Source organism: Alexandromys fortis, unplaced genomic scaffold (genome assembly GCF_014885135.2).
Source record: "Alexandromys fortis isolate MF-2015 unplaced genomic scaffold, M_Fortis_MF-2015_v1.1 scaffold_138, whole genome shotgun sequence".
NCBI lineage: Eukaryota > Metazoa > Chordata > Mammalia > Rodentia > Cricetidae > Alexandromys > Alexandromys fortis.
In genome coordinates, this window is record NW_026068034.1 from 925,206 (window position 1) to 951,766 (window position 26,561).

General features: G+C 48.4%; 2 protein-coding genes across 2 annotated transcripts in view; both read left to right on the forward strand.

Moving 5' to 3' along the window:
* Nucleotides 1-5,390: 5,390 nt before the first annotated feature.
* Nucleotides 5,391-10,458, forward strand: Noto (notochord homeobox). Its single transcript, XM_050164849.1, has 3 exons — nucleotides 5,391-5,772; nucleotides 7,068-7,282; nucleotides 10,312-10,458. Exons 1-3 carry the CDS (start codon nucleotides 5,391-5,393, stop codon nucleotides 10,456-10,458), a joined length of 744 nt encoding a protein of 247 aa, XP_050020806.1.
* A 3,898-nt stretch (nucleotides 10,459-14,356) lies between these two features.
* Nucleotides 14,357-26,561, forward strand: part of Smyd5 (SMYD family member 5) — an 18,252-nt gene continuing 6,047 nt past the window's right edge. Inside the window, exons 1-10 of the mRNA XM_050164938.1 lie at nucleotides 14,357-14,496; nucleotides 21,165-21,273; nucleotides 21,824-21,963; nucleotides 22,368-22,489; nucleotides 22,806-22,875; nucleotides 23,354-23,458; nucleotides 24,423-24,485; nucleotides 24,627-24,697; nucleotides 24,961-25,067; nucleotides 25,335-25,391. Of these exons, the coding sequence (XP_050020895.1) occupies nucleotides 14,392-14,496; nucleotides 21,165-21,273; nucleotides 21,824-21,963; nucleotides 22,368-22,489; nucleotides 22,806-22,875; nucleotides 23,354-23,458; nucleotides 24,423-24,485; nucleotides 24,627-24,697; nucleotides 24,961-25,067; nucleotides 25,335-25,391 (949 nt within the window). The 5' untranslated portion in view covers nucleotides 14,357-14,391. The remainder of the gene's footprint in view (nucleotides 14,497-21,164; nucleotides 21,274-21,823; nucleotides 21,964-22,367; nucleotides 22,490-22,805; nucleotides 22,876-23,353; nucleotides 23,459-24,422; nucleotides 24,486-24,626; nucleotides 24,698-24,960; nucleotides 25,068-25,334; nucleotides 25,392-26,561) is intronic.

The window sequence follows — 26,561 nt, forward strand, 5'->3', positions numbered from 1 at the left end:
TATCTCTGACATTTTTGCCTACTTTTGGGACCCGTTTTCTCCTACTGGGTTGCCTCATCCAGCCTTAATATGAGGGTATGTGCCTAGTCTTATTGCAACCTGATAGGCCATGTTTGGTTGATATTCCTGGGAAGCCCGCCCTTTTTTGAAGGGAAACAGAGGAGGAGTGGATGGGGGGGAAAGGACTGGGAGGAGAAAAGGGAGGGGAAACTGCAATCATACATGAGAGAATAAACTAAAAAAGAACAATTGCATAAATACAGGGTAATTATTTCAATTAAAATTCTAAATGATGTTTTTTAAACTTGGAATTTAAAAACTGAAAAATAAAGAGGTAGAAAAGAGGAAAAAAGTGAGATGGAGAGATGGACACGACAGTGCACGCCTTTAGTTCCAGCCCTCGGGAGGGAGGGCTGGAGGCAGAGAGGTGACTCTGTGAGTTTGAGTCCAGCCTGGTCTACACTGTGAGCCCCTATCTTTAAAAATACAATTAACCAATGAATTATCTAGTTAGTACTGATAACATAGAGTGCTGCCCCTCTCTAGAGTGAGAGTTCTAAACACGATGATGATGGGGGAGGGCTTCGCCGTTGAGTGAGAAAAAGAAAGAAAACTGATTGCTCCTGGGTGGTGAGTGGCAAAAGTTAACTTCTTCAGAAACCTCTGGGCTGCAGAAGCCTTCTAGGCATTATATATCTGGTATTAATATCCTGTACCCAAACAGGAAACAGGTCTTGGGGTGGAGCTCAGCTGGTACAGTGCTAGTCAGCATGCACCAGGTCCTGGGTTCAATTTCCAGCTTTGAGTAAAACTGGGAGCGGTGGTTTGTGTCCAGTACTTTGGAGGGAGAGGCAGGAGGATCGGGAGTTCAAGGTCATTCTCAACTACACAATAAGTTTGAGGCCAGCTTCAGCTACTTGAGACTCTGTCTCACAAAGAAAGGAAGGAAGGAAGGAAGGAAGGAAGGAAGGAAGGAAGAAAGGAAGGAAGGAAGGAAGGAGAAAAGAAAATCCATTTCAAGAAACAGAGAAAGGCCCTAAAAGGGTCAATGCTATCCTGTGGGACAAATTATATCCCCAACCTCACAACTTCACAGTTCTCTTCCATTGTATATCTATTTCTTCTAGCTTGAAATAACCCTTCTGGTAATTGTGAACAGCTCAATATGGGTGCTGGGAATTGAACTCTGGTCCTATGCAAGGGCAATATATGCTTAACTGCTGAGCCATTTCCCCAACCTTTTGCTTTTTCTCTTTTGAGAAAAGGTCTCATATAGGCTGGGCCAGCCTCAAACCCCTAAGTAGCCAAGGATGACTTTGAACTGCTGATCTGCCTGCCTTTCACTCCCACTGTGCTGGGATTGCAGGCATCCACCACCATGCCCAATTTTATGAGGTACTGGGTATTGAACCCAGGGCTTCACACATGCTAGTCAGGCACTCGACCAACTGAGCCACATCCCTAGACCGTCACTTTCTTGCTGAGCTGCTCAGAAGGCAGGATAGGTGTCCTGGTTAGTTTATTATCAAACCTGGGTAGACGGAACCTCTGTTGAGGAATTCTCTCCATCAGATTGCCTTTGGGCATGTCTGTAAGGAATTTTCTTGATTGTTAATTGGTATAGGAGGCTCCAACCCCTATGGGAGATGCCAACCCTAGGCAAGGTATAAGCTGTGTTTCTCCTTCCTCGTGGTTTCTGCTTCAGTCCTGCCCTGACTTCTCACAGTGGTGGACTGTAACTTCTTCCCCATTGCTTTGATTGTGATGAACTAGGATATCAGGTGCATATGCTCAAGAGGGAGCAAGATTCCTTCCACCTCTGTTAGGCCAAGCAGAGAGGCACTTTTGTGTTCCAGACAGCCAAGGACCGTGGGGTGACAGGGAACCAGTTGCAACATGTTGGTGCAGCCTTAGTGCTAAAATTGATTTGGGAAGCTGGGATGCCGGGAGAGCCCGGGAACTGGGACTCTCAAGGCTCCACCATCACAGCCCAGTGCTCACCACACTCCAGATCATTTCCAAAGCATTTCGTGATTTACCTCACTTGAGCCCCACCTCAAAGTCAAGGTAACTTTGCAGATGATGAATGCAAGTGGTAACTTGGAATTCACCCCAATACACAGACAGAAAGAACTGATGAGCCTGCAAAGTTGGGATGCAATGCCTGCCCTAAATGCACATAATGCAGATTGTTGAATACAGGAATTGAAGGGGTGTGGTCGATCGGTAGTTAGAATTAACCAGACCAGCTCAAAAAACAATGAATTTAATTGGAAAAACAGAGAGACTCGTGCAACCAGAGTTCCAGGGGAAGAGAGAGAGAGAGAGAGAGAGAGAGAGAGAGAGAGAGAGAGAGAACAACGAGTTGGCACCTGGATCCCCTTCCTTCTTCCCTGGCCTCCGGCGGCCACACCCTAGCCAAATGTGATTGGCTGAGCTTCCCCATTAAGGAATGGTCCTTTCTTCCTCAAACTCTCAGAGATCTGCCTGCCTTTGCCTCAAATGCTGGGTTTAAAGCTGTGCGCCACCATGCCCAGCCCTGAAACAATGGCTCTTGAGCTTCTGGTCTCAGTCGGAGGCCAATGATGATTAAATACTGGGGCTCATGGGAATAAGCAAAATAAAGTAAACAAAGTTTATTAGAGAATATTGAGGAAAATGAGAAAGTAAGGGGGGGGTGATGAGAGACACTCCTAAGATTAGGAGGGGTTGCAAGAGAGAAAACTATAGAGTTACTTTGTAGGGGCTTTTTCTAGGGCCTCCAGAAGAAACTGAAAAGACTGAGGTAATTTCTACAGACTGGTTAATTCTCTGGGCTTATCACAGGCCAAAGCAGTGGGGGTCCACCTGCCCTTGGCATGCTCCCAGCGTCACCAGGTAGACAATCAGGAGATGTCCATGTACTGCTTGTTCAGTTCAGAGAGGACCACACATTGAAGCCCCTCTGTCTACCTGTGATTTGTATCTGTTGACCCTGGCTAGTGTTTCGCTGGCCTTAAGTTAATTAAACTATATGTGCTGTTTTTGTTCTCACTTTTTACCATGGGCCATTTTCTCTTTACTGCCCACAGAGAACTAATTCCTGCCCACTTCCCTTCTTTCCCTTCCGTCTTCCTCCCATCCCTCCTTCCCTTCCCCTTCTCTTTTTTAAAATATGCATGTTTGTGTATGTGTGCATCTATGCGTACACCTGTGTATATGAGTGCCATGGTACATGCATGGTGGGGCTGAGAGGACAAACTTGGCTGTCTTTTCTCCCCTTCCACCTTGTCTGAAACAAGGTTTCTCCCCCACTCATATCTCCCCCTTTCTCCTTCTCTCATAGGCTACCTGGCCCTGGAGCTTCTGGGGACCTTACCCTCTTTGACTCCTATTTCCCCATAGGAGCTTGAAGATGACAGATACTTGCTGACACATCTGATTATATGTGATTCTGGAAACTTGAACTCAGGCCTTTCACACTTGCTGGGCAAGTGCTTTACCTACTTTGCCTTTTCCCCTGGCACCAGTCTAATTTTTAAAAAGGAAGGAAGGAAGGAAGGAAGGAAGGAAGGAAGGAAGGAAGGAAGGAAGGAAGGAAGAGTTTCACTATATAGACCTGGCTAGCATGGAACTCACCAAGCTGATCTCATATTTAGAGATCCACCTGCTTCTGCCTCCTGAGTACTGGAATTAAATGTGATCCATCAAGTGGATATTGGGATTCTAACCCAGATCCTCTACAAGAGCAGCAAGAAGTTTTAACCTCTGAACCATCTGTCCAGGTCTCTGTTCATGTTTTTGAGACAATGTCTCATGTAGCCAAAGTTGGCCCCAAACTCACTGTGTGACTAAGGATGGCCCTGTCCTCCTGGTCCTGTTGTCCCCACCTCCCAAGTGCTGGGATCACTGGAGAATGTCACCATGCCCCCTTGTTTACTTTCCCTTCTTTCTTGTTCTGACAGTTTTGCTTTTTAGAGTAGATTTGGCCTTGAACTCTAGATCCTCCCTCTTCAGCATCCCAAGTGCCAGCACGCCCAGCAGGAAAGACCTTGCTGGCAAGACCCTGTGTTGAGGGTAAGGACATTCCTGAAAAGATCTAAAAGAAACTGACAGGGGGCTGGAGAGATGGCTCAGTGGTTAAGAGCATTGCCTGCTCTTCCAAAGGTCCTGAGTTCAATTCCCGGCAACCACATGGTGGCTCACAACCATCTGGAATGAGGTCTGGTGCCCTCTTCTGGCCTGCAGACATAAACACAGACAGAATATTGTATCCATAATAAATAAATAAATATTTAAAAAAAAAAAGAAACTGACAGCAGCAGCAGCAGCAGCAGGAGGAGGAAGAGTCTATGAACTTTATTTTTCACTGTGTTTATGGATAAAATGCTTGCACACTCTAAAATTCCAGTCCTTATGTGAATCTAACCAGGGCTTCTGTTTTGAAAAGGGCTCTCCCGGGAGCTCAGTTGCAGAGCTTTTGCTTAGCCAGAGCAAGGCGAAGTCCCAGTTGCAGTGAGGCAGTGCCCAAAATTATTTGGGAAAAAGTTGGGAAAACAGGATGGCAGGCCCTGCCCCATCCTCCTGAGATCACTCTCCCCGTATCAGCAGGGGAGACCGGCATCTTCGCAGAATAAAGGCATCTTAGCAGAGAGCCTTTATCCAGGGTCACCAGAGAGCCACAGTGAAACCAGGCACAGGGGCACATGCCTGTAATCCTAGTCCTTGGGAGGCTGAAGCAGGACTGTCATGATTCCGCTATGATTCACGCTTTGGAGGTCAGCCTGGACTACAGATTGGGGGTGGTGGTGGTGTGGTGGAGCATGCCTTCAAGCAGAAACAAATGAAGGGATCTCTGTGACTTCAAGGCCAGCCTGATCTACAGAGCCTGTTCTAGGATAGCTAGAGTCACACAGTAAGACTTTCTAAAATAAAAGAAGAAGCAGGGAGAAGGAGGGTGCCATAGAGAGCGGCAGAGGGGTGGCAACTCTCTTATGGTCCTTCCCCCAAATAAGACCTTCTAAAATAAAAGAAGGAGGGGGAGAAGGAGGGTGCACTAGAGAGTGGCAGGGGGGTGGCAACTCTCTTATGGTCCTTCCCCCAAAGCACCAGGGTAGAGGAAGTTTCCTTTCCGCCTCCCACCCCGTACCCCCTGCCCTGCTGGGATGCAACCTGCAGCTATTGCTTTAGAGGCCTGGCCTCATTCTAGGAAGATTAAGTCCGGCCTTCGCCCCGCCTCCTCCCACCCGCTAAGTTTAAGAGCCCTTGCAAACAACTGATCCCTGGGATGGTGATTCACCAGTCTCCTGTCCCTTTAGCAGGGTGGTCTCTCTCTTTCTTATTGAACTCCTTGCACAGCCCTGGAGATCCTCTCGCTCTTCTCCAGAGTAGGTCCTCTCAGGGGTCTCACCATGTCCGGCCCAGAGCCTCAGCAGCTTGCTCTCTCAGGCGCTCAGGTCCAGCCCGGGCACTTGGACCCCTGTCCCTTGGCTGTGTCCCCAGTGGTCCCGCGCCGCCTAGCTCAGGGACGACTGGAGTCCTCCTTTTCTGTTGAAGCCATCCTGGCCAGACCTGAGACCCATAAGAGAGTGGTCACCACACCGCCGCTCTCCACCTGCACACGTCTGAACCTCTGCTCCGTGTCACAGTACCCGGTCCTGCCTTGGGTGTGCTCTGCAGCGACTTGGCTGCCTGCCTACCTGAGCTTGGGCGTCCATCCGCTTTGCTCCAAGCCCTGCGTACCCGGATTCAATGTGGCTCACCTCTTCTGCCAGCAGGGCCTCAGCCTCACAGGTACCGGGATGGAGCTTGGTAGCAGATGGCATCAAAGGGGATCCTAGAGTTAGCCAGGGGCAACGGTGTATGCCTGTAATCACAACTGCTGTGATTTCACAGCTGTAACAACCATGTCATGTCACGTCCAGAAGACAGCTTTTCACACATTTTTTTCCTATTCTGCTGGCTCTTTAACACCTCCGGGTTATTGTTTATGTATGTTCATATGCATGCAGGTGAGTGCACATGGATGTGGATGTTGGAGGTCACTATCGGGTGTCCTCAATACCTTTACACCTTAGCTTTTTTTTTTTTTTAGCTTTTAATTGTTTTTATTGAGCTATATATTTTTCTCCACGCTCTTTCCTTCCTCTCCCCTCCCCTTCTACCCTCTCCTATGGTCCCCATGCTCCCAATTTACTCAGGAGATCTTGTCTTTTTCTGTGTCCCGTGTAGTTTAGATCCATGTATGTCTCTCTTAGGGTCCTCATTGTTGTCTAGGTTCTCTGGGATTGTGATATGTAGGCTGGTTTTCTTTGCTTTATGTATAAAAGCCACTTCTAGATCTATCCATTTGCCCGCAAATTTCAAGATGTCATTGTTTTTTGTTATTGTTGTTGTTTTGTTTTTGCTGTATAGTACTCCTTTGTGTAAATGTACCACATTTTCCTTATCCATTCTTCGGTCAAGGGGCACTTATCCACCTTATTGTTTAATGATGTTTTTATTTTTACTTATGTGTATATGTGAATGCACACCTGAGGTAGCCAGAAGAAAACCTCAGATTCCCTGGAGCCAGTTAGAAGTACAAGTGGTTGTGAGCCATTGGGCATGGGCGCTGGGAACCACACCTGAGGCCTCCGGAAGAGCAGCAATTGCTTGTAATTGCCAAGCCATCTATTTCTCTATTCCTTTACCATCTTAATTTTGAGACAGGACCTCTCATTTAATCTGAGGTTCTCCAATTGGCTGCACTGGCTGGGCAAAAAGCTCCCCAAGCGCCCTCCTGGTCTCCATAAGCTCAACCCTGCAATTTTTCCCCTGTGCTGGGGAACGGAACACAGGTCCTCAGTCTTGTGCCATTCTGGTTTACTGAGTGAGGCATCTGCCCAGCTCTTTTGGGGTTATTTCTATATAGCGTCTTCTACTTCCCCATGTTACCTGGCCAAGAGGATGGGAGAGATTGGGAACCTGTAAGTTTTTTCTCTCCTCCACGGGGTGTGTGTGTGTGTGTGTGTGTGTGTGTGTTGGGGGGTCAAGGGGGTAGACATGTGGCTGCTGGCTGACTTCCTCTGCTGTTGGTTGTTCTCTAGGCTCGGAGCTGCCTTACTGTCCAGGCCTCTGGAGCCCTCTGGACTGGGCACCTTCCGTGGACCTTCAGGACACAGAGAGACACCAAAAGAGGGTCCGCACGATGTTTAACCTTCAGCAGCTGGAAGAGTTGGAGAAGGTGTTTGCGAAGCAGCACAACCTGGTGGGGAAGAAGAGAGCCCAGCTGGCTGCTAGGCTGCACTTGACGGAAAACCAGGTGAGAACAGGGACCTGAGGCTCAGGCTGTGTGGGGACCGTCACCATCTTCTGATAGGCTCTTAGTAAGGGTTGGGAGGAAGCCATGACATTTTTTTTTTCTCTGGACTAGGATGCTGGGGAGACAGGCCTAATTGTTGGCACATTCCGTATGTCACATAATATTCCAACATGGAGTCACATTCCTCTAGTACTAGCTCCTTTTTATTTTTCGTGTGTGTTTTGCATATGTGTGTGCATGTTTCTGCGTGTGTGCAGGCACACACGTGTGCCAGTGTGTGTGCATGTGGAGGAGGCCCAAGGTTGATGTCAGGACTCATTCTCAGTTGCTCTTTCACTTTGTTCGCTGGGTCAGAATCTCTCAGTCGAACCCAGAGCTGGGATTTTATGGCCGGTCTCTTTGGACCTGCTTGCTCTGGGGACCCTGCCTCTGCTTGCTGAGGCTGGAGTTACAGGTGAGTTGCTGAGAGATCTGAACTCTGTTCTTCAGGCTTTCTTAGCAAGCCTGAGACTTGAGCCATCTGGGCCATTTCCCCAGTCCCCTCTGGTACCTTCTGATTGTTTCCATGCTAAAGAAGGGGCTGTCAGCAAAACCAAGTAGGTATTAAAGAGGCTCAATATTTAAGTAGTGACTGTTCCCTTGCCCCTAAACTCTGCGGTTACTGTATTACTGCACCATCCCACTTGTAGGCAGACGCCTCAGGGGTTTGCTAAGCTCACTCATCCTGTCCTCACTTCCATTCACTCTGTTTTTCCGTGTGTGTGCGTGTGTGTGTGCATGTGTGTGTGTGCGTGTGTTGAACAAGTTCTTATGTATCTCAGGCTGGTCTTGAACTAGCTAGCCAAAGATAATCTTGAACTTCTAATCCTCCTGCCTCACATCCTAAGCACTAAGGTGACACACGTTTACCATGGTGCTTAGTGTCCAATCCAGAGATTTATGTGTGTTAGACCCATGTTCTGCCAACTGACCAAATCCTGGCTCTCTGTTTTCTCTTGAATTCATCCCAGCATGATGATTTTCCCTGTTTCATCAAAACATCCAAATTGTCAAAGCCAGCCAGCATGCTTCTCCCCTCAGCTGACTCCTGAGCTGCACAGACCTCTGTATGGTTAACTACACCCCCCAGCTTAGACACATCCCCTCTTGACCTGCCTAGTCATCATTGTGTCCCCTCTAGGCTTCTCTTCTGTGTGAGACTTCATGCTATCTAGTCTCATCTATAGCATGGTTTTAAATACCATCTCTAAGCTGATGGCCCAAATTTATATTCCTGGTCCAACCTTCTCTGCTAGGAATTGAACCTCATCTTATGTAAGATCTCTATAGTAGTGATATTTCATTTATATTTTAATAAATAAAGATTGCTTGAAGATCAGAGAGTAAAACAGCCCTACTGGTCAGTCTTACAGACCAGGAAGTGGTGACACACACTTTTAATCCCAGTAGCCACACTAGTTTGCCATAGAAACCAGGCAGTAATGGTGCACGCCTTTAATCCCAGCACTAGAGAGGAATATAAGACGGAAGGACACAGCTCTCAGACACAGTCTCATTCTGAGATTCCTGGGGGCAAGATTACTATTACAGACTGAGGTAGAGGTAAGAGCCAATGGCAAGCTGTTTGCTTTCTGAACTTTAGGTTGAACCCCCAAATCTGATTCTAGGTTTTGATTAATCTTGCTACAGTCTACCACAAAACTACATCCTCAGCCCCTAACCACTTTCTTTTTTCTTTTTCTTTTTTTTTTTTTTGGTTTTTTGAGACAGGGTTTCTCTGTGGTTTTGGAGCCTGTCCTGGAACTAGCTCTCATAGACCAGGCTGGTCTCGAACTCACAGAGATCCGCCTGCCTCTGCCTCCCGAATGCTGGGATTAAAGGTGTGCACCACCACCTGTCTACAAAACCTCAATTCTTAATTGTTTTTCTTCCCTAAATCTCTTTCCTCATCCATGGTCAGACTACCCAGCCAGTGACTTGAAAACGAAGTCATCCTAGATTGCTCTTCCTCCTCGACTTCTAACCCTCAGCAAGCCTTGTCCCTCGACCTCTGACCTGCTAATGGATTTGCTTCACTTCCCATTGTCCCTGCTTTATATCCAGACATATTCCAGCTCCCCCTTGGTACTGCTATGACCTCCTGGCTGTCTTCTTGCCTTTGCCTCCATCAAGCCCACACAGATGAGTCAGCTGTGCAGTTCGCTTCAAGACAATGCTACATCCCATTTGCAAGCCTCAAAAGGGACTTTCCCTCCTTGTGGCCTACAAGATCCTGGGTGTCCTGACTCTTCTGACTCTCGCTTCCCTGCCTTTTCTTCCTTGCAGCCATGCTCTCCTTTCTGGCCCTCACCTTGAGTTTGAGGTCAAATGAGAGCCATTCTATCAGCTGTCTCCCTGTTCTACCCAGTCTGCTTCTCTCTGTCCCTACAGGGATGGCCCTTATCCTCAAAGAGATCACCCAACCAGCCTCTGTTTGTGCCAACACTTATACCTTCTAATTATTACTTATTTCTGTTGGGGCTTCTTCTACTAGATGGTGAACTCCAGAGCACAGGGACCGGCCTCTCTTACTTGCCACTGTCACCTAGTACAGCACAGTACAGTGTACTCACAAGTACTCACAGGGGGCTAGAGCATAGCTCAGCTGGCAGAATGCTCATCTCAAAGGCACAAAGCACTGGGTTTAATTTCCAGCACCACATAAAACAGGCATGGTGGCATACACCTGCAATCCTAGCACTTGGGGGGGGGGGGGGGAGCAGGGGGACCAGGAGTTCACGATCATCCTGAGCTACATAGTGAGTCTGATGCTAGCCTGGGTGATATGAGCTATCATCTCAAAAGAACAAAGGTACACACTGGGATGAATGGGTGGTGACAGAAATGGCATTTTGGAGGAGATGCTTAGTTCATCAGGAAAAAACAAATTTTATCCAGACAGCAAGAGTTAGGCACTTTTAGAAGTGAGTGGAGGGTAAAAGGGACCTGCTGGCCAAATTCTGATGCCTTTCCACTGCCCCCAATTGCAGGTGAGGATCTGGTTCCAAAATCGCAGGGTGAAGTATCAGAAGCAGCAAAAGCTGAAATCACCTTCCCCCTCTGCCATGGAAGAGCCCTCCAGCAGCTCAGATGGCAGCATCCGGAGTGAAGATGCTGAGTCAGGAGCTGGCAGTTAAGGACTGAGCCAGAGGCATGCTACATGTGCTGGTGTTTTCAGGGGACACCGATTGGACCTCCCAATCCCACATCTCAACAAAGAGTTTCCTTAAGGTTCAAGGACACCAAATGTCAATCAAGCAATGGACAATCAAGCAGGAGCTCCCTGGGAGTGGACTGCTGGAATGATCTATGTCCTTGGCTAGGATAGCAGGTATATTGAGGACTTACACATCTCTCCGGGGGGAGATGAGGTCTGTAATGCACTTACAGAGTGTAAGCCCAGTGGTCAGGGTGGAACTGGTGAGGTTTACAGGTCCTCTCACCTAGGGAATGGAAGCACCTGCCCCAGCTCTGCCCTGAAGATGGACTCATCAACTCTTTCCTGGCCTTGCTGTGGAGAAGGGAGCCCTTGAATGAGCATCTGGGTGTGAAAGACTTCCTGGAGTCTGGAGGGAAGCATATTGCTTAGTACACTTGGCACAAAATTTCCACATTTCAACCCTGCTCCTCTTCATCTTCTCCACCCCCCTCTGTTGTTGACAGAGGTTTCTGTCCTGCCCCATCCCATTCATCCCCAAAGAAACACACAGAGGTCTACATTAATTATAAACTGGATTAGCTCAGGCTTCTTATTAACTCTTACATCTTAAATTAGCCCATAATACTTGTCTGTTTAGCCACGTGGCTTGGTACCTTTTATCATTGAGGCATTCTCATCTTTCTACCTCTGTGTCTGGGTGACGACTACAGATGAGCCTTTCCTCTTCCCAGAATTCTCCTGATCTGGTTGCCCCACCTATACTTCCTGCCTGGCTACTGACCAATCAACATTTTATTAAACCAATACAACTGACAAATCTTTACAGGGTACAAGACCATAGTCCCACAGCACTCTGTATCTGAGGATGGCTGTGCATTCCTGGCCCTCCTGCCTCTACTTCTCACATGCTAGAATGTGGGATGACACCTTTTTTAAATTTTTAAAAATTTTTTAAAGGTTTTTCAAGACAAGATTTCTCTGTAGCTTTGGAACCTGTCCTGGCACTAGCTCTTGTAGACCAGGCTGGCCTCAAACTCACAGAGATTCACCTGCCTCTGCCTCCCAAGGTGCTGGGATTAAAGGCGTGCGCCACCACAGCCCGGCAACAACTTTTTTTTTTATACAGATTTATATTATGTTGCACAGACTGACCTCACACTCGTGGAAGTTCTACTGCCTCGGCCTCTTTAGTGCAGATGAAAACCTCAATGTTTTACCCAACATTTTCTTGTTTTGTCTGATTCCAGTTTCAGTATGAGCTCACGTTTATTGTAATGGTTTCCTTTGGAGCAACACACTACTTTGTCCACCATCTTTTTTTCCGAAGTGCCTACCTTTTCCTCCTAAATTTATGTTGACTTCATTTTGTCATAGCTTCTTTTCACCCAGCACTGACAATGCCGTTCCTCCCTGAATGACCCTCTCTCACCCTGTTTGATTTCTTGCCAGGAAGCCTGCTGAGAGCCTTTTCTCATGAAGTCAGCTTCCAACGTTAATAACTGACTTCTGTAGTGCAGACTGTCCAGCCACAGCTCCTGGGCTGAGGTGAGGTGATGGGGTGAAAGAAGGTCTAATCTTCGTTTACTAGGTTGTTCTCAGGGCCCAAGTTTCTGGGGAAAGAGAAAGGAAGGAGGGTGGTGGAAACTGAGCTTTGAAAGTAACCAGCACATAAGACAGTGGGCTTTAGCCAGAAGTGGTGGTGTATGCTTTTTAATCCCAGCATTCGGGAGGCAGAGGCAGGTGGATCTCGAGGCTAACCTGGGCTACAAAGTGAGTTCCAGGACAGCCAGGGCAACATAGAGAAACCTTGTCATAAAAAAACAAAAACAAACAAACAAAAAATAAAAAAAAGAAGCTTGATGGTGGTGGCACACATCTTTTAATCTCAGCACTCAGGAGGCAGAGGCAAACAGATCTTTGTGAGTTCGAGGCCAGTCTGGCCTACAAAGTGAGTTCCTGGACAGCCAGGGCTGGTACATACAGAAATCTTGTCTCGAAAAACCATTAAAAAAACAAACAAACAAAAAACCCCCAAACCAAAAGCAAACAGTGGACTTGCAGGCATTAAATGGCAGGCTAGAGGGAATGAGAGCTTTGTGACCTGAGAAAGCATACTTTGGAGCTGAGCAGGGTGGTGCAAACCTAGGTGTTAGCACTAGAGAGGCACAGGCAGAAGGATGGTGAACTTGAAGTCAACCAGAGCTACGAGGCCAGCCTAGAGTAAATAGTGAGATGCTAGCATGTCAAAAACAAGGGCTGCTAGAAGGCTCAACAATAAAGACTCTTGCTGCCACACCTGAAGATCTGAGTTTGATCCCTGGAACCTACATAATGGAAGGAGAGAACAGTCTCCCCCAGTACACACACCCACACAGAGACACTAAAACAGTAACTGTAAAGAAACCAAATTAGCCAGGCGGTGGTGGTACACGCCTTTAATCCCAGCACTCGGGAGGTAGAGGAAGGTGGATCTCTGTGAGTTTCAGGCCAGCATGAAGACATAGAGACTTTGTCTCAAAATAAACAAAAAATAAGAACATCACTTTTGAAATAATTACTAGGTTGTTACCTAATCCTCAAGTGTCACCATGAAACCATAGCCGAGCAGACAGAGTTCCGTTGTCAAGGACTACATAGTCAACTGAGGGACAAAACAAGAAAATAAGGTATGGTCAGGTCTAGCTGCAGGAACAGGAGCAGCCCTCTTGCGGTCTCAGGACAATGCCTGTGCGCATTCATTTCCGCAGCTAGTTAAGGGTTCCTCACACCTGACTACTGCTCCATAACCCCACTCTGCAGTCAAGAAAGTCCCTGTCAGCTCAGGCACTGGTCCAACCTGGTTAAAATAGTCTGACAACGGCAGGAGGGTTTATAGAAAAAGGAAATAATTTTTTTCTTTTTAATTTTTGTTTATGTGTATGATTGTTTTGCCTGCTTGTGTATATGTGCACTATGTGTGCCTAAGGAGGCCTCCTGGTGCCGAAGGAGGCAGAAAAATGGCATCAGAGCCCTCTGGAACTGGAGTTACATACAGATAGTTGTGAACCAGTGTTGGGAACCAAACCTGGGTCCTCTGCTAGAGCAACAAGTGCTAACTGCCAATCATCTCTGCAGCCCCTAAGTTTTCTTTTTTCAGACAGGGTTTCACGTACTCCAGGCTGGCGTTGTGTTCACTACGTAGTTGAGGATGACCTTGAAATTCTGGTCTCAGTGAACAGGCATTAGGCGTAGCCTTCGTGTTGGGTTTAAGCAGTGGTGGGGCTCAAACTCTCTACCTGCATGCAAGGCAAGCGCCCTAACAACTGTAGAGCAGAAATGTTGCCAACCGAGGAAGGGGAGTTTTTAAACTGTGAGTGAGCCCCAGCAACTAAACTGCTTCTTCCTTTCAGGATGAGGGTCAAAGAGAAACTGAGTAAGTAAGTCTTCTGCTGTAACACACCTCGCAGTCTAAAAAAGACTTTGTTCATTGTTGGGAGGACAGTGAAGGGTTTCTGAAGCGGGAGGATGTCTGCAAGCTCATGGCCAGCCTGGGGTACATGGTGAGACCCTGTCTCAAAATTCAGACAGCACGAAAAGAAGCAACAATGGACACTTATGAACACAGACTGGGTTTTTGTGGCGCTAGGGATAGACTAGGGGGCTCCCTCTGGGCTACTTCGTCAGCCGTCATTAGTGGACTCCGACACTGGCCACCGAGTCTGAAACACAGTCTACCAGAAGAGCAAGCACACAGGCAGGCTCGGTCCACCCGGTCAAACGACCAAGACATCCAAAACCTTGCTTCGCTGCAGACCAAAACCGGCAGCGTGGCTCAGCACGTCCTGGGGCGGGGTGCGGAAAGAGAGTGGGAGCTCGGCGGCTCGATGGGCGGGGCCTCCCGGGACGGGGACAAGGGTCAGAAGGCGGAGGCATGCCCAAGATGGCTGCCTCCATGTGCGACGTGTTCTCCTTCTGCGTGGGCGTGGCGGGTGGCGCCCAGGGCGCTGTGGAAGTCCGTTTTGTGAGCAGCACCAAGGTGAGGCCGGACGGGATCCCGCCCCGGGGACCCGTGCCCACAGCCTGGAGTTCGGCCTGCTCGGCGCCGGCCTGGCCCCTGCTTGGGCCCGGGGCGCAGGGTCTGCCCTCGCTCCCAGGCTCGTGGCGATTTCGCGCGGGGGAAGCTCACCCTGGAGCCTGCGTGCGCACCCCTCACGGCGGAACACGGCCCACTGGCTCGTGGCTGGGCTGCGATGTCCTGGGTGGAGTTGAGGCTCTGGGAGGTCCTGGGGATGGGACAATCTCCTGGACCAGGTTGGGGAGCTCTTGGCTAGGTGTGGGGCATAGCTTGCTGATCAGAAGGCAGTGGGTGGGGAGTGCTTAGCCAAGGGAACTGAGGTATAAATCACCCTGGCACCCCAGCACCACCAATGAGGCATGGGTGGAGGCTTGGAGAGTTAGGGAGCTTGGACCAGAACCCACACACCGAGTGCTTATCTGAAGGGTTTTAAATAAGAAAATGATATGATTTCGTGACAGGGTCTCACTGTGTAGCTCTGGCTGGCCTCGAACTCACTGTGTATGTAGATCAGGCTGACTTTTGCCTCTCCAGTACTGGGATTAAAGGCGGGTACCACTATGCCCGGCTCTATTATCGTGTTTTATTAGTTCCTTGTAGAATAGAAAATGCACATAAGTAAAGATAAAAATCACTTGGTATTGTACTTGTGCACATGTAAGTCTATTAAAGTTACATCTTTTTTTTAAATTTTTTTTATTTTTTATTTTCGGGACAGGGTTTCTCCTTAGCTTTTAGTTCCTATCCTGGAACTAGCTCTTGTAGACCAGGCTGGCCTCGAACTCACAGAGATCCACCTGCCTCTGCCTCCCGAGTGCTGGGATTAAAGATGTGCGCCACCACCGCCCAGCTTAAAGTTACATCTTTAAAAGCTACCTCTTTAGTTTGAAAAGAGAGCTTCCTGTATTCCAGGGTGGCCTTGAACTGTCTTCGGTGCTCTCACCTCCCGCGGGCTGGGTTACTGCCTGGTAGTGCCAGAAACACCCCCTCCCCTGTTTTCTTTCAGTACATCTTCCGTATCCTTGGTTAGAGTTGACTGATGTGTTTCAGGGGAGAGCCACACTTCACTCAGCCAAATCCTTACTATGGCTCCTTTATGTCAGAGCTTATTCATCACCCCTGGGAGCAAAGGTCTCACTGCTGGGTTTCAGTGCAGAAAGACTTAGTTATTTCCAGCACTCTTTTTTTCCTCTATGACTCTGCCAGTTGACATATGCAAATGGTTTATCGTTTGCATTCCTAAGGGTAAACGTCGAGTTGAATTAGTAATAATATAGTAATAATGATGTGCATATCCTTGGTCCTTGGCTCAGGATGTTAGCTCTGGAGTCATCTGCTGTCAGCATCTCCAGATGGTACAGGTTCCCATCCCAAACTCTTAGTCTTTTTGTTCTGTAGGCATTGGGAGCACTCCTCTCCTTGGGTGCAAAGTCAGCTCCTATATCCTTTGTGTCCTTAGCTGTTCCCATTTCCACCCAGAGCTTCTGGTGCTTCTGGGGACCCACAGTTTGAGGTGTCTCAGATCCCGTAATAATCACCGTTCATCTCTACTACCCCTCCCCTATCCTGGCCTTCTCCGTTCTTCACTTCCTGCTCATTTTTTACTTCCGCCAATCTCCTTGCTAGTTCTGTCCCCCCCTTCTCTCGGGACCCCAGCTGGTGATTAGCCCTGGTCTGTTCTCCAGCACTCAGGAGACTGAGGCAGGAGGACTGTTGTGAGTTCTAGGTCAGCCTGGGGTACAGAGGAAAATCCTGCCTCAAAAACAAACAGGAACTCCAACTGGTCGTGTTCCTCTGCTTAGCCCTAACCTCCTGCTGGGGAGAATTGCCTTCCCGTGTGGACTCAGCTTATCGTGGGCGTCTGGCAGCTGTGCCACCTGTTGTGACTGATGTATACCATCTGTTGTGACTGATGTATACCACCTGTTGTGACTGATGTATAGTAGTCTTCTCCCTTTGTGCCGTCTTCCTCAGCTTACCACACTTACGCCTGCCTTTGGGTAGAAAGTTTTAGAGAACTATCTCCTGAAGCATGACGGGAGGGGACAAGTACAAGCTAGTTTTAGCCACTTTGTACTGCTTCTGTGGAAATTAGGAGGAATAATCTATGAATTGTTATGCCAGAGACAAATCAGTGGGGACAGAAACCTAACTTGAGGTCCAATAGGTGCCAGTTGGAATGTGTACACTAGCTAGGTTCCAGCATGGCTCGCTATTTTGGGCTTCCTTGCTTTTGAATTACCTTGATTACTGTATTTTTCAATAAAAAATCACTTATGGAAGATTATATATTTTTAATGGAATCTCATGCTCTTTAAAGTGTTTTATTATTGTTTGTGTGGATGGTATGTGTGTGTATCTGGACATGGATGCGTGCGTGCCACATCCTGTAGAGGTCAGAAGACAACGTTCAGTATCTGTTTCCACTGTGAGCTCTGGAGATGGAACTCGGTCATCAAGTTTGATGCAGCAAACACTTTCACCCACTGAGCCACCTGGCTGCCATAATAAATAAGACTTACATATACTGTATGGTCTAAGAGTTTTGTATAATCATCTCTTTTTTTTTCTGTCATTTCTTTTTTTATTGCTTTTCTAGATAATACCATTCAAAATTTCCACCTCCTCCCATTTTCCTCCCACTTCCCCTCTCCCCCGCCTCCAGTCCTAAGAGAAGGCAGGGTACCCTGCCCTGTGGGAAGTCCAAGCCCCCCCCCATCCAGGTCTAGGAAGGTGTACATCCAAACAGATTAGGATCCCAAAAAGCCAGTGCATGCAGTAAAATCAAATCCCAGTGCCATTATCATTGGCTTCTCAGTCAGCCCTCATTGTCAGCCACATTCAGAGAGTGCGCTTTGATCACATGCTCGTTTAGTCCCAGTCCAGCTGGCCTTGGTGAGCTCCCATTAGATCAGTCCCACCGTCTCAGTGGGTGAATGAACCCCTCGCGGCCCTGACTTCCTAGCTCATCTTCTCCCTCTTTCTGCTCTTCATCTGGACCTTGGGAGCTCAGTCCGGTGCTCCAATGTGGGTCCCTGTCTCTATCTCCATCCATCGCTGGATAAAGGTTCTATGGTGCTATTCAAGATATTCATCAGTGTGGTGACACAGAGATTTATTATCAGTTTGAATGCTTGACCTAGTTTAGGCACATATCTGGCTAGCTCTTATAACTTAAATTATGTATAATCATCTCTTAAAGTTTGTATTCCTTCCCTCTTCTCCTCCCTTCTCTTGTCCTCTTCTTCCTTCTGATGTGGTCTTACTGTGTATTTTGTCAGTGGTTCTCTCAACCTGTGAGTTACACTGTGTTTCACAGGAGTTGCCTAAGACCATCAGAAGACAGATGCTCAATTACAATTCATAACAGTAACAAAATTACAGTTATGGAGTAGCAACGAAAATAAGGTTATGGTTGGGGTCGCCACACATAAGGCAGAGAACCACATTACATAGATCGGGTTAGCCTTTAATTTAAGGTAGTCCTCATGCATCAGCCTCCCAGATTCTGAGACACCAGCCAGGTGTGAGCTCCAGTGCCCAACCTTGCGTGCTTCCTGATCTGCATTGGAGCTGTTTTTCTTGAAATACTTTTGTATGTTTGAGGACTGAGTGACAGAAAGGAACAACTCTTGATTCATTCTCTTTGCTTGTTTTTGTTTGTTTTGTTTTGTTTATTTTAAATTTATTTTATGTGCATTGGTGTGAAGGGGTAAGATTCCCTGGAACTGGAGTTACAGACAGTTGTGAGCTGCCATGTGGGTACTGGGAAAGAACCCACTTCCTCTGGAAGAGCAATCTGCTCCTAACCGCAGAACCATCTCTGCAGCCCTGTTGTTTTTTGAGTGACCTTGCACTCCTAATTCTCCTTCCTCCTAAATGTTGGGGTTACAGACACCAACCACCATTCCTCTGGCTTTCCTTTGCTTTAGTGACTAAATATTTTCTGTTTGGTCATCCAGGACCTAAGGGAGAGGGAGAGGTATAGGTATCCTTTTTTTCCTCCCCCAGACAGCATTTCCCTGTGAAGCTTGGCTGTCCTGGAAGTCATTCTGTAGATCAGTGTGGCCTCTCCTTCTGCATCAGAGATATGCCTGCTTCTGCATTCCAGAGGATAAAACGAGTTTGAAGACAGCCTGTGGTTGGGGGGGAGGGGAGAGAAAGAATAGTTCAAGGGTTGTTTCCCTCACTTTTCATCCTGATGTTCGAAGTGTGCCATTAGGCTTCTTAACCTTTGGTACCAGGATTAAAGTCTTGCACCACTATGTCTGGTTAGTTACCCAGTTTCAAGATTTGAAATTGTCAGAGGTCACATGGGTCTCTCTGTTCTTGTTGCTTTCCATTCCAGGAAGGCAGAGTTTTCATTTTGCTTGGTTGATCCCAGGGGCAACAAAGTGTAGAGACAAGGCTTCCAAGAAGGAAGTCAAGGGGGGTTGTGGGCTTCGCTGTCACCTTATTTCTCCTTCTCTGTCCTATAACTAGCTTCTGGAGCAGGGTAGTGGCACATACCTGTTATCCCTACCTTTAGAAGAACTAGCACATGTTCAGGGTTAGCTTAAAAGAAAGAGAAGCTATCTGGGTTATGCATAGGTTGAGATTTGCTCTGAGGGTGGCAAAGGCCCATCTGTATCCAGTGCCAGTGCTGAAGGGAAACAGGAAGCTGCTGTGGCGAGCACAGTGACAGGGCATTTTCTCTGCCCCTTTGTGATGGCAGCTCTGTTGGCAGGAGCACCATCACTTGCTGAAGCAGTGTCAGCAGAACCATTAACTGCCTAGGCTCCAAGTTCTCGTGAGTTTTAAGCTTGCTCAGAAGATAGCAGTGGAACCAGAGGTGGTAGCTCATACCTGTAACGTCTGTCCGTCCGTCCGTTTGTCCCTCCCTCCGTGTGTGTGTGTGTGTGTGTGTGTGTGTTAGAGAATAGTTTAAGGGCTGTCTCCTCTCTCTTTGCCCTGATGTGTAAGGTGTGCCAGGTTAGGCTTTTTTATTTTCAAAACAGGGTTTCTCTGTAGTCCTGGCTGTCCTGGAATGCACTATGTAGACTCTAGGTTTTAAACTCAGAAAGAAATCTGCCTGCCTCTGCCTCCCTAATGCTAGGATTAAAGGCATACACCACTATTGTCTGACTTCTTAACCTTTAGCATACATAGAAATTTCCATAATCCTATTAAGATGTAAATTTTTGGCCTATGAGATCGCTCAGATGGAAAAAGTGCTTGTCATGCAAGCCTGAGAACTTGAGTTCATTCCCTTGTTCCCATAGTGACAGGAGAGAACCGAACCCCATGACTGCTGAAGGTTGTCATCTGACTACCACACAGCATCTGCACTCACGCACGTGCATCACACATAGACACACACACTAACATAAAAGATGCAGATTCTGATTTACGGGTCTGGGCAGGGCCTGAGATTTGCTGTTTAAACCCTGGCTAGTGACAAGGTAGAGTTCATGAGGGTGCTCATGTGCACTGTATTGCCACTCCTCAGGAACTACCTGGCAGAATTACTGGATTATCCACTTCTCCAATGGAAAGCATTCACTGGGAGGGTCCCAGGGGGTATTGGGAGCTGGCTCGAGGACTAATTTAGTGCTTTGTGCATCCCTTAGCCCTGACCAAAGAAGAGATCAGTTCTCCCCGGGACTGGGCTGCTTTCTGCTGGGTTCTAGGATTTCTCTGTAACCCTGAGCAGCAGGGTTTCTAGGGGAATTGAGGACGGTGCCATCCTGATAGCCACTGCTGGTACAGGAGGCCCCAGCCTACTAGGAATCTTGGCCTTGCCCCAGCTTTTCTGAAATGTCTATCTCCAGGTATCCAGGTGGCTGCTGAGCTGGCTCCCTCCTTGACCAGGTACTTCAGTCCTGTGGACGGAGAGAGGTGCAGCCGACAGTAGGTTAGTCAGCTTCTAGAGTAGGCATTTAAGGAGGCTGATGACCTCTCTCACCAGAGGTGCAGCTGTTCAGCCTCCTGAGAGCTCTTGGAACTGTGTCTTTGTTAAAAGTTATTTTTATGTGTGTATTTGCCTAAGTGTATCTTACAAGTGCTTAGTGTCAGTGGAGGCCTTCAGTGTAAGCTGCTTGATGTGAGTGCTGGAAGCTAAACTTGAGTCTTGTGGAAGAGCAGCCAGTGTTCTAAACTGTTGAGCCAACTTTTCAGCCTGTTTTTACTTTTGTGTGTGTATACATTTGTGTGCAGGTGTGCAAGCCTGTGTGTGCACAGAGGCCAGAAGAGAGCATTGTGTGTCTTCTTGCATTGTGTTCCACCTATTCTGAGGCAAGGTCTCTTCCTAAGTCTCAGGCTCATTTCTGCTTGGCTCATACCCCGCAGGCCCCAGTGATCTTCCTGTCTCTGCCTTCTTTCGAACTGGGGTTACAGGCATTTGTAGAGACACCTGGATTACTTATGTGGGTACTGGGATCCACACGCTGGTCCTCATGATTATAGAACAAGTACACTTAACTACTTACTGATCTTTCAAGCCTATTTTTTTGTTTTTTAAAAGGTCTTATGTAGCCCAGGCTAGCCTTGAACTACTGTTCCCCCTGTTTCCATGTGCTAGGATTATAGGCATGTGGCTCTATGGCGGGTTTGGAGCTATTTCTTACCCTGTCTGTTCTCTGCCCTTTTAGGGAAAGGGGCTGTTCGCCACTCGGCTGATCCGGAAGGGAGAGACCATCTTCATTGAAAGGCCCCTGGTGGCTTCACAGTTTCTCTGGAATGCACTTTATCGGTATCGAGGTGAATACATCTTGCCTGCTTCAGGTGGCGGCCGGGCCCAGCCATTTTGTGCATGGAAGAGAGCCTCACACATCTTCAGGCTAACCCTCTGGGTGCTGGGAGGAAATGCTGTCTTTCCCTAGAGAACAGGACCTGAGAACCACATCACTGCTTACCTCTGTGTTTGGGACTGTGTACCTGTAATGGGGGGGTCCCTCCAAAATGGTTCTTGGGGACGATGCTCTCTTAGACAAAACTTAGAGTCTGCGCTCATAATGTAAGTATCTGGATATCATGTTGAAGGGCTCTGTACCAAATCAGACGTCCCTACTAAAAGGCCATGCATAACCCATGCTCAGTGAAGACTGAGTTAGGGGCCAGAGCAAGTGGGATCCTTAGCTTTGCCAGCCACAGGCCTTTCCATATTTTTCTTAAGCTAGAGACAAACTGGAAGGAGCACCAGTCTGAGGCAGGGATCCCCATGACTGAGTCTGATGGAAAGACAGTGGAGATCAGGAGGAACTAGAGGGTTCTTGAAAGAGGGCACTCACTGTGTCTGGCTTCCTTGCAGCCTGTGACCACTGTCTTCGGGCACTGGAGAAGGCAGAGGAGAATGCCCAGAGGCTGACTGGGAAACCAGGCCAGGTTCTCCCACACCCAGAGCTGTGCAGTGTGCGCAAGGACCTCCACCAGAACTGCCCCCACTGCCAGGTGAGCACCCCTGGGGAATGCACTGGGGAGGGAAAAGGCCAAGGAGACTTTAGTTAAGACTTTGTCGTCACTGGCAAGACAAAGTTTGAACCTACTTGATCCGTTCCTCAAGGACCACAGTCTAGTGTGTGACAGTGAAAGGGCCCAGTAATTGTTCAGCTTCCTTGTGGTCAGTGTCCATCATGCAGAAAGCAGGTGTGGCGGGACATGCCTTTTTCTTGGTAGTCTGCCAGAAGCTGAAAAGCTCTTCCTTTCCTGTAGTATAACAAGGTTAGGTTAGGTACATGCCCCTAGAACATCTGTATTACCCTCTCTAAGCTCTCGTTCTGGGGCTGTTAGAGAAAGAATGCGTTTGAACGAGGTGAGTACCCAGGTCCTGGGGGCTAACGTCCACCCTACCTCAGGTGATGTACTGCAGTGCAGAGTGTCGGCTGGCAGCTGCGGAGCAATACCACCGTATCCTGTGCCCAGGCCCATCCCAGGACGACCCCCGGCACCCCCTCAATAGGCTGCAGGAGGCATGGAGGTAGGTCTCTTCTTGTCTTTACCCTTGCCTCCATTCCTGCCTGGGCTCCACAGCTGTTGGGAGTTCCATCCCCAAGATGTTTTCTCCACTGTTAGGCTTAAACAGAAGTCACAGTTTTTGGCACCCTGCCTTTAATCTGAGCAGCCAGCCCTAGTCTTCAGCCCTTTTCAGACCCACAGAGAGATACCCTAAGGATACAAATTTGCCTAAGTACCGTCTTTCATAACCGATGGATGGGCAGGAAGTGTCTCTGTGGCTATCAGAATGGGCTGCCCCTAGGGAGGGAATTTCTAGGCTACACTTTCTCTTTTCCCAGGAGTGTTCACTATCCTCCAGAGACCGCAAGTATAATGCTGATGGCTCGGATGGTGGCCACAGTGAAACAGGTGAGCCAGAGAAACTGACCCCTAGTCAACCCTGGGGCTCAGTTATCTGACCTTGTTTGGATGCCCTTGCTCCTGGGTTTTCTTGAAAGATAGCTGCTTGCTATGTATATCCTCCAGTGCTTGTTCACCAGAAACAGGCATGGGCCGTGGCTCTGGTTTTGCCTGTTTTAATTTTTCTATGAGATGTCTGTCTTATGTAGCAGCAGTTCCTGAATTTGACTGACAGGCACCAGTGTTCCAGGACAGCATCTCTTACATGAAGTGAGAGATTTCATGCTGACCCCTCTGTCTGTATTGTTCTTCCTCAGTGGCCTTCTATTTTCAGTGTTTGGAGCTGGCAAGCCCTTCTGTGTGGGCAGAGTGGGAGGGAGACCTGGGCAGAAGCTCTTGGATGGTGATTCCCTAATGGAAGGGACTTGAGAAACATAAGCCCTCTGTTCCACATGGGCACATGGCCTCATGTGTCTTTGTCCTGCAGGCCAAGGACAAGGACCACTGGGTCAGGCTTTTTTCCCAGTTCTGCAGCAAAACAGCCAATGAGGAGGAGGAAATTGTCCACAAACTCCTAGGGGACAAATTCAAGGTTGGTTTTCTCCCATGGCCTCTTTCCCCTACCCTTCAAGTAGCCTGTGGTGTCTGGGCTACCTTTAGGGGACTAACTCCACATTTGGTCTCTTTTCAGCTACAGAAGGAGTTAAAGCCTGGTTCTAAAACTCTCCCCAAAGAATGCGCATTCCTAGCCCCATTTACCTTTGTGACCTAAATATAGACCTAACATTGGAAGTAGGGAAGAGGGGTTGCGTGTCCTACCCAAGAGTACTTGTTACGGCATGTGGAAGGCAAGAGTCGTGAGGAAGGCAGCAGTGGCAGGCAGGTTTCCTGGAGAGTGGAGGGCTGGGGTCCACAGGTCAGGGAGAGTTGTGAAATTCATGTGGTGAGAATAAGACACTAAGGACTCAACCTTCCTTGGGAGCTGCCAGAAGGTAGAGACTGTCCAAGGGAGGCAGACAGAGGGTGGGAGTGCAGCTGTGCGAAAGAATAGCTCAGGGTGTTGCTTACTAGATCTAGAAAAAGTAAGAACCGATGGCAGTGACGCATCCTTAATCCCAGCACTCAGTGCAGAGGCAGGTAGATTTTGGGAGTTCAAAGCCAGCCTGGTCGACAGAGCGAGTTCCAGGACAGCCAGGGCTGTTATACAGAGAAACCCTTTCTCAAACAAACAACAATAAAAAGAATAAAGAAGGAGAAAGTCAAGCTTGTCAGAGGCCAAGCAAGTCTCAGGGAAGCTCCAAGGGAGGATGAAGATGGTGTCGCCTCAGCCTTGCTGGAATAAGTACTAGAAACAGGAAGAAGTTTAGGGCTCACACCCATATTTGGATCCCTCAGACAGTTGGAAATAGGTACTGCCTCTGTCCCCAGGGGAAGCTCAGGCCACATATATGACTCCTTTTCCTCTCTTTCATTTGATTTTTTTTTCTCAACTTACTACCTCGTACTAAGGGGAAGTTTCCTGGGCTGCAAGTGTCCCTCTGTTTCCCCTAAACCAGGGCCAGCTGGAACTTCTGCGTAGCCTTTTCACAGAGGCCCTTTATGAGGAGACCCTCAGCCAGGTGAGTGTGGCAGGGTGGGACCTGAAGTCTCTCTTTCCGGTGCTCCAGGCCTGGAGCCGAAGTGAGGCCAGCTCTCAGAAGCCTCCACTGTAGAGCTGGATTAGGAAGAGCAGCCCAAGGCTTACCTCTCTCTCCCTACAGTGGTTCACGCCAGATGGATTCCGGTCTCTCTTTGCCCTTGTTGGGACCAATGGTCAAGGGATTGGAACCAGGTCAGGAGAGAATGTTCTAGACCTATTAAGTAGTCCCTTAGGGTTCAGATTAATGTAGGAAGATTCTTTCAAGATGGGTGGGATTGGGTGACCTGGACGGGAGGAATAAGACGGGAACTTGCTGCTCTTTTGGGAAGATAAGGTCCTTTAGAAAAAGAACAGGGTAAGGTGGGAGACTCTTCTGCCTGGGCTTACCATGCTTGGACATGGAGAGAGCCTTGTGAGCTGGGCTGTTTCCAACCGTGGGCTGCTGGGGCTTGCAGCTCCCTCAGCCAGTGGGTACATGCCTGTGATGCTCTGGAGCTGAAGCCACAGGACCGGGAACAGCTGGACACCTTCATTGACCAGTTGTACAAGGACATCGAGGCAGGTTGGTAAGATGGGGCTGTGGCTTCCCCCATTCTTAGAGCTCCCCTAGTCAGATAGTGGGCACAGTTCTTGCCAGGGAGGGCTAAGCTCATGGTAGGGGAAGTGAACCCCTGTGCACCCATAGAATGCTTCAGCTCAAGCCACAAGATGTGCAGATGAGAAATGGTCCTGAGATCTATCCAGAGGCTCCATGCTGAGAAGAGGATGTCTTGTTCTTGTGAGTTTAATTTCCTTTTCCCACTGACGTCTTCACATTACTTTCTTATAGCAACTGGCGAGTTCCTGAACTGTGAAGGGTCTGGCCTCTTCGTGCTTCAGAGCTGCTGTGAGTCTTGGCCCTGGGGAGGAATGAGTCCACATGGTTCTGCCCTTACCAGCTCATCTTTCCCAGTTTGCCCTGTTTGGGCTGACTAGGGCAAGTCTAGAAGTGGGGTTAGGTCTGTGGTTCTTTGGAAATTATTGCTCTATCATATTCATTCATTCATTCATTCATTCATTCATTCATTCATTCAGCTTGTTTGCTGTGTTACTGGGAGCCAAACCCAAGGATTCATCCCTAGCCTTCTGCTTGTGTTTTAGTAGATGGTTATAGTAGGCCATGTCCCCTAAGGGGGAGGCACAGAGCCCTGCTTCTTGGAAAGGGAGGCATGCCCTGCGGAGTGTGGTCAGGAAGCACTGGGAGAGCCCGAGGCCTATAGGATCCTGGAAGGGGGCCTCAGGCTGGAAGAGCCTGTCTCCTTTGCACCTTCTACCTTTTCCAGATCCCAGTTTCCTACCTTCTGCTTTCCTCACTACTAAATAACCTTTCCTCCCAGGCTGGGTGGTCAAGGATTCTAAGTTAGCAGACACAAATAAATGTCTGTTGTAGATGCCCTCAGAGCCTCTCACCTCCTTTGGTGAGACAATGGGACACATCTGAGAACATGGCCAGTCTTGTGGGGTAAGGGTAGAGCCAGCAGTGATAGAGCAAGGCACATTGTATCAGCATTGTCCTCAGGAAAGAGCAGTGGGTACTGGGACAGGATATGGGGTCTCACACCTGCCCTTCTGTTGAAATAAGAGCGGCGGGGCTGCGTCCCCAGCACCCCGGCCACCTGCTAGCTCATGCCCGAAATAACAACACAAACTGTATTCATTTAAACACTGCTTGACCCATTTCTATCTAGCCTCTTCTAGGCTAACTCTCGCACCTGGACTAGCCCATTTCTAATAATTCGTGTAAGCACCCAAAGGTGCGCTTACTGGGAAGATTCTAACCTATGTCCATCTTGGGTCGGAGCTTCATCGCATGTGCCTCAGAGAGCAGAGCTATCGGGAGAGCGGAGCATGGCGTCTCAGAGAGCAGAACTGTTGGGTCTGTCAGGGAGCAGAGCAGAGTCTGACCTCACTTCCTCTTCCGCCCAGCATCCTATTCTGTTTACTCCTCCCACCTATGCTTTAACCTATCAGGGCCAGCCAAGCAGTTTCTTTATTGTTCAGTGACCTTCCTCCATCA

Excerpts from the sequence above, each read along its gene's own strand:
- Noto (XM_050164849.1), top strand. The coding sequence starts at position 5,391 with ATGTCCGGCCCAGAGCCTCAGCAGCTTGCTCTCTCAGGCGCTCAGGTC. Across the intron at positions 5,773-7,067 it reads GCAGGGCCTCAGCCTCACAG|GCTCGGAGCTGCCTTACTGT; the intron begins GTACCGGGATGG and ends GTTGTTCTCTAG. Across the intron at positions 7,283-10,311 it reads TGCACTTGACGGAAAACCAG|GTGAGGATCTGGTTCCAAAA; the intron begins GTGAGAACAGGG and ends CCCCAATTGCAG.